The sequence below is a fragment of the Herpailurus yagouaroundi genome, unplaced genomic scaffold (assembly GCF_014898765.1).
Source record: "Herpailurus yagouaroundi ecotype Mexico unplaced genomic scaffold, PumYag 77, whole genome shotgun sequence".
Lineage (NCBI taxonomy): Eukaryota > Metazoa > Chordata > Mammalia > Carnivora > Felidae > Herpailurus > Herpailurus yagouaroundi.
The window spans coordinates 18,652,082-18,658,081 of NW_024412388.1; the positions used below are offsets into that span (position 1 = coordinate 18,652,082).

The 6,000-nt window shown below is 56.7% G+C and overlaps 1 protein-coding gene across 1 annotated transcript in view; it reads right to left on the bottom strand.

The window, feature by feature from the left end:
• Positions 1-6,000, bottom strand: part of RUNX3 (RUNX family transcription factor 3) — a 59,073-nt gene that overhangs the window by 22,368 nt on the left and 30,705 nt on the right. The window contains exons 3-4 of the mRNA XM_040465171.1: positions 5,707-5,984; positions 3,656-3,812 (exon numbers count right to left, since the gene is read on the bottom strand). Coding sequence (XP_040321105.1) covers positions 3,656-3,812; positions 5,707-5,984 — 435 coding nt within the window. The remainder of the gene's footprint in view (positions 1-3,655; positions 3,813-5,706; positions 5,985-6,000) is intronic.

Below are 6,000 nucleotides of genomic sequence, written 5' to 3' on the forward strand. Positions count from 1 at the left end.
AACAGCCAGGTCCGGGAGTGTGGCTTTAGGCAAGTCCCTGTCCCTCTTAGACGGGTTCTTGGGTCATAACCCCTACCACAGGGGGATTCATGGACAGCAGGAGGGGACAAGTCTCAGGGGACCTCGGGGTTTTCTCAGTGTTGGCCAACAGGCCCTCTGTCTCCTCACCCAGCGGCAGCCGGCAGCCGGTAAGCCACACCCTCATCTCTCAACCCAAAACCTCTCTCCACAAGCTCTGGCTGCTTTTTAACCTGCCGGTGATAGTTTAGGAGCTCATGCTTTCTTCATTTTCACCTAGGCCGGTGGCTGCCTCCTAGAGGACATTTAGGGAATTTGTGGCGTCTGGTCCTCCAGAGGGGGGATGTGGGGGGCGGAGGACGTAGATGTCCAGCACTGCCCAGGGCACGGAGGCAGTCATTCTTCCTGTGTGTGGAGAGCTTGTTACAAGGAGTCTCTGAGCCACGAGCCTAACTCCATTTGACATAAAGTGAAGGTTTTTTTCCATGCTTTTAATATCTACTGAATTGTCCAGGATGGGAGACGGGGTTTTTTTTTTGTTTTGTTTTGTTTTTTAACCCTGCCAAGAATTGCTCACAACTTCAGAAAACTATGTCATCGACAGCGATGCTGTGTTCAGACCTCGGGTCCCGTGTGCCTGGGCTGGCGGCGTGCCCTCGCGGGCACGGGGTGTTGTGCCAGGCACGCAAGCGCCCACTCAACCCACAGTGTAGTCTTGCCCAACATTTACGTGTTCAAATGGATATTTTATCATAAATCACTTTCCCCTTTCTTTCCCGTTATAGTTATGGAATTGTATAGGTTTTGAAACTGCGCGTAAGTAGGTAAGTTACATCGTCTACGCGTTTCACTGTAGGCTGGTGAAGGGGGCGGAACAGAACATTCGTTGTAAGAAGGGCACTGTGTCTGGTGGGGTGGGAACCTCGGCCCTACTGGCTGCAGGAGACACCGATGGCTTGGTTTCTTTCCCTCCCTTTTCTTGGGCCCCACGTTCAGGCTTATCGCGAGGGCTCTGTGGCGGTGGTGGTGGGTATGTGTCCTTCATGGAAAGCTATTTTCCTAGAATTAAGACAGAATCAAGGAAACAGGCAGAAGTTTCCATCTGGCTTCTCGGTCTTGGCAGAAGTCAGAGGGCCAGGGAAAGGCTCGGGGTCCCGAACTCCAACCTGTCCCAGCTCCCAGAGTGACCCACTGTCTGTGTCAATCGCTGATGTGTCCTCTCAGTGGGAATTTCCCATTGGGCAACATGGGCACAGCAGATACGCCGCTCCGTGCCACCGGACCCCGGCGCCCTCCCTCCCCGCTGCCAGCCGCCTCCACTTCTCCCACTCGACGATTCACACCTTCTGGGTTTCCCCCACCCCCGGCCAAACCGCACCACAATCACAGAATCAGTGACTATACCGCTCAAAGCGACTTCAAAGATCTCCAGTGGCAGGCATCTGAAGTAACAAAATCTGTAACATGTATCCCACTCTCGATGTGTGCCAAGTTGATACGCTTGTGCAGATTTCCTTAATCCTCACAAAGTCTCAACAGGGAGGGATCATCGTTTTCCCCGTTACCCAGATGGGGAAACCGAGGCACAGAGAGGTGGAGCCACGCGCCCCATGTCATCCAGCAGAGCTGGGACTGAAATCCAGGGGGCTGGTTGTTGAGCCCAGGCCGTTCAACACCATGAGCCTCTGAGGTCTGAAAGTCTCGTCAGGTTCCCTAAGTACTGGATCTCCCATTCAGGCCCCCTGCCTGTCCCCCGAGTCCCACGAGACTGACGACTGACGGGAGAAGGGCGGTGAGAATGGCTTACAAACTCAGCCCCCTGCGTCTCCGAGATGCACAACTTCAGCCTCCAAGAGCAGGCGCCTGAACACTAAACAACGTTTGGGGAACCCGACTCTCTCCCCCAGGCCCTGCAGGGTAAGCGCAGGTCTGTGCGCACAAACGGCATAGAGAAATCATCTTCCGTGGCCGAGTGGCCAGCTGGCCGGCCATGCCCTCGGTAACTCTGGGAATCACAGGGTCCCCTCTTCCTCCCAGGACAGGGAGCAAGGTGCCACGTTCCTGATGCCTTGCTGGCTCCCGGGACCGACCTCTCCTTCTGCCAGCCTCACCAGGGGCCACAGCTTCGGTGGGCCTCCCTCGGCCTCCCCTACACATCCTAGCCCCACCTGGGCCTGCACACCTGGCCACCGCCCCCAAGTCAAGCTGCATCCCGGCGGGCCACCACCGACAGGTGGCGAGTGACTCTCCACTCAGGGCTGCGGCCGGGATTAAGTTGCAAAAGGCCTGAGAGATTGGGGATGACAAAAGGGGCTTGGAGACTAACTAGGAGCAGCAATGAAAGCTTAATTCATAAAAGCAAACATTTTCCATCCATCAACCTGCAACCAGTTAAGGGCAACGTTTGAAAGAAATCTGTGCATGGGGAAGGGAGCCAACAGGAACAGGAAATGTTTGAAAGAATGTAAACTATTTCAGTTTCATAAAAAGTAACAAGTAAACAGTTATTACATGCAAATAATGCCCTGGTTTTAATTAATGCTGAAAAGTCAAAATATGTTTGACATTTGTATGTATACATTGAACGGTTGGAGAGGAAAAAATGGTGCCCAGATGCCCGTTTCTGAGCAGGGCTGGCGGCTCAGAGGGAACTAAAACCTTGAGAAGGTCTTGTTTATTGGTGATGAAAAGTACAATTCTGCCTCAGCCTCTGTTGAGACTGGCGGCAGAGGAAACCTAGCCTACTTTCTTAGCGCAAGCTGGAGGGGCAGGCTGGGTCTTGGGAAGGGCACTCCCCACTTTTCAGCAGGCTGGTCTTAAAGGGCCAGCGAGCCCTCAAGCCACCATTTCGCTGGGGCAGGGTTTCTAGGACTTCTCCACCCACAAGTGATGATGGGTTTCGGGTCCCAGAAGCCTCCCACTCAACAGCCCCGGGCGGCAGCCACAGTGGCCGCGGCTGGTCCTGCCTTCCTCCTGCTTCCAGAGGTAGATCACATAGGCAGGGTGGCGGACCAGCCTTGATTCTGGGGTGGGGGATGGCGGCTTTCCAGCCGCGCTTTCCAGCATTCGGCATCCTGCACTGCATTCACCTCTGTCTAAACCACCCTAAGGCTCACGGGGCTGGGGAAACTGTGGCTTGGGGAGACCACAGCTGGGGAGAGGCAGCCTCAAACCTCGAAGCTCTGGGAGATCCCACCCCCGTGGGGAGGGTGGCTGGGGTGCTCGCCCCCGCCCCCCCGCCCCCGTCCCGCAGACCAGCCATTTGTCTAAGCCAGCTGCTAAACCCGCCTGCCACAAAAGACCTACGAGGCTGTTAATCCACGATCTGCTCCCAGCATCTTTTATGAGACCAGAAGACTCGAAAAAGGGGTGATGTGGATGGTTTTGAGAGTCAGTAAATCCCAGAAACTGGGAGAGATTTGTGTCTTTCTCTGGCAAAGGACCCTAACTTTCTTCACATCCTCAAAGGGGTCTGTAACACCCCCATGGGGTTCCAACCCACTGTTCTAGACCAAGTCAGGCCTGGAGACTTGTTTCTGGGGCTCCCATTGGGACCCCAAGGGATTGCTCTCAGCTGCCTTCCCCCCCCACCTCTGCCATTGCCAATGTCAGGGTGCGCAGTCTCCCTTCGGCTCACCTCGCCCACTGCGGCCCACAAAGCGAAGGTCGTTGAATCTGGCCACCTGGTTCTTCATGACTGCCGAGGCATTGCGCAGTTCAGCAGAGTAATTCTCGTCATTGCCTGCCATCACAGTCACCACCGTCCCATCAGGCACATCCCCCAGCGCCACCACCTGAGGGCACAGGGGCAGAGGAGCAGCTTAGAGAGGTACGGGGGACGCAAGGGAGAGGTGGGGAGGGGCCGGGCAGCTCCCCTAGGTCCCAGGCGCACTGCAGGATTTCTCAAAGGCAGAGCGGACAAGAGGCTTAAACACAATGGACACCTTCCCCCCCAGATAACAAAAGCAAGAAGCCCAAAGCTCTGCCTTCCACACCCAAATCCTAGATCAACTGGTTAAGCCGTGTCCTGAGAAATTATTCTTTCAATTAAATCCGAGCGAGAGCTGAGAATGAGCTCCATCCCTACAGCGTGGGGTGCAGTTCCCTCTTGCCTTCGGCTTGAGCAAAAGAGGAATCGACATACTCCTAGCAACAAAGTCCCTAAATAAAAATAATATCAACAACGGTAATGACGGGGCTCCTTCCCAAGCTCAATTAATGCAAGAGCCGTTTGGGGTATGAAATTTGGTCCTGAAATGTGGGCCAGGCCCAGGTTATCGGCCTCTGCAGAGCCTGAATTCGTTATGCAGGGAAAATGCACAATGTAAAACAAACCGGTGTTTAGAGGGGGGGTTGTACAGAAAACCCCTTTAAAATGAGAGAGGGGTTTCTGATAGCAGGAGGATGCACCTGCTGGGAACTGCAGGATGGCGCTGGAGATGCCTTCCTGATTCGTCTCCCCCAGCCCTCACCCCAAGCAGCGGGGAGAGGCAGATGCCTTTTGAAAAGGAATCAGACTGCAAATACAGTCACAGCCATTTAAACGTGGCCACCGCGTGCAGGGACTAAGGGATCCAGATGGTAAAAATTTCAAGGAGAAAATGTTTGGGGTCTGATTAAAAAGGCCAGATTTCCTGTCAACATCCTGTCTTCTTTTAATTTCAAAGATTCCTTTTAAGCTCCAAGTGACAGTAAAACCTCCGATCTGGGGATTAAAGTCACACGGGCCTCCCCCTCCCCCTCCTCCCCGGGAGATTTTCCCCACTGGCATTTTAAGATGTCACCCGGGAGACCTCCAAGAGCCACTCATCCTTTTTTTTTTTTTTTTTTTCAATTCGGAATCGTCTTAATGGGAGCAAGGACGGCCTCAGCTGACAGAAGCCGCGGTTTCCAGCCACCTCGGGCACCCACCACCCCCAGCGCTGGCCCTTCCTGCCCTGCCCTTTCTCACGGCAGCTGTGAGAGGTTTAGGGGAAAACCAAGGCGTTTTCGTTTCATCTCGCTGCCCCCTTAAAAAAATGAAAATGAAACAGTCGCCTACTCCCTAGCAAAGGGAAAAAAAAGATCCTCTGAATGGCTGGGGTCTGCCAGGGGTGGGAGCGCCCCCCTCCCCATTTCGGCCTGACATTCGGGATTCCCGCCCGCAACGGTTTAGGGTTCGGTGCCCCCTTCTCAGCCCTAGAGTCGCCCGGTGTAAAATTTCAGAAGCCAGAGGTTGAGGGTGTGAGCAGGAAGTGTTTCTGAAGCGGTGCAGGAGGAGGGGTGCTGGCGGTGAAGGGTAGGCCCTATCCACCCTCTGCACCCCACCTCCGGTGTCCTCGCCCCGGTTCCGGGGCTCTTCGTCCCCTTTGCCCGCAAGGCTGTGTCCGCGGGGGTCCGGACCGGAGAGGAGCGAGGCCCCTTCCGCCCGTTTCCGCATCAACGTCTTTCAGCAGGGCTCCCCGAAGGTGGAAGGGGCAACCCTCCCAAGAGTCGTCCGTGCCGGGTGCCTCTGAGAGGCAACGCCAAGGTCCCCAGGCGGAGCGCGCGGCGAGACCGAAAGCGCCCTGGGCCCGGCTGCTGGGCTCTCGCCGCGGGGTGGCGGGCACGTCCCCTCCCTTCCCTTGCCTTCCCGGGGCCCTGGCTCCTGCAGCCGAGACGCCCGGATCCCCAGGACCAGGGGCCGCCCGCCCCGGGCCCGGCACTCACCTTGAACGCGACGGGCAGCGTCTTGTTGCAGCGCCAGTGCGAGGGCAGCACGGAGCAGAGGAAGTTGGGGCTGTCGGTGCGCACGAGCTCGCCCGCGTGGTCCGCCAGCACGTCCACCATCGAGCGCACCTCCGGCCGGGCGCGCCCGCCGGGCCCCACGGGCGCCTGCGCGCTCAGCGCGCCGCTGTTCTCGCCCATCTTGCCGCCGCCGCCGCCGCCGCCGCCGCCGCAGGGGAAGGCCGTGGAGGGAGGTGTGAAGCGGCGGCTGGTGCTCGGGTCTACAGGAATACGCAT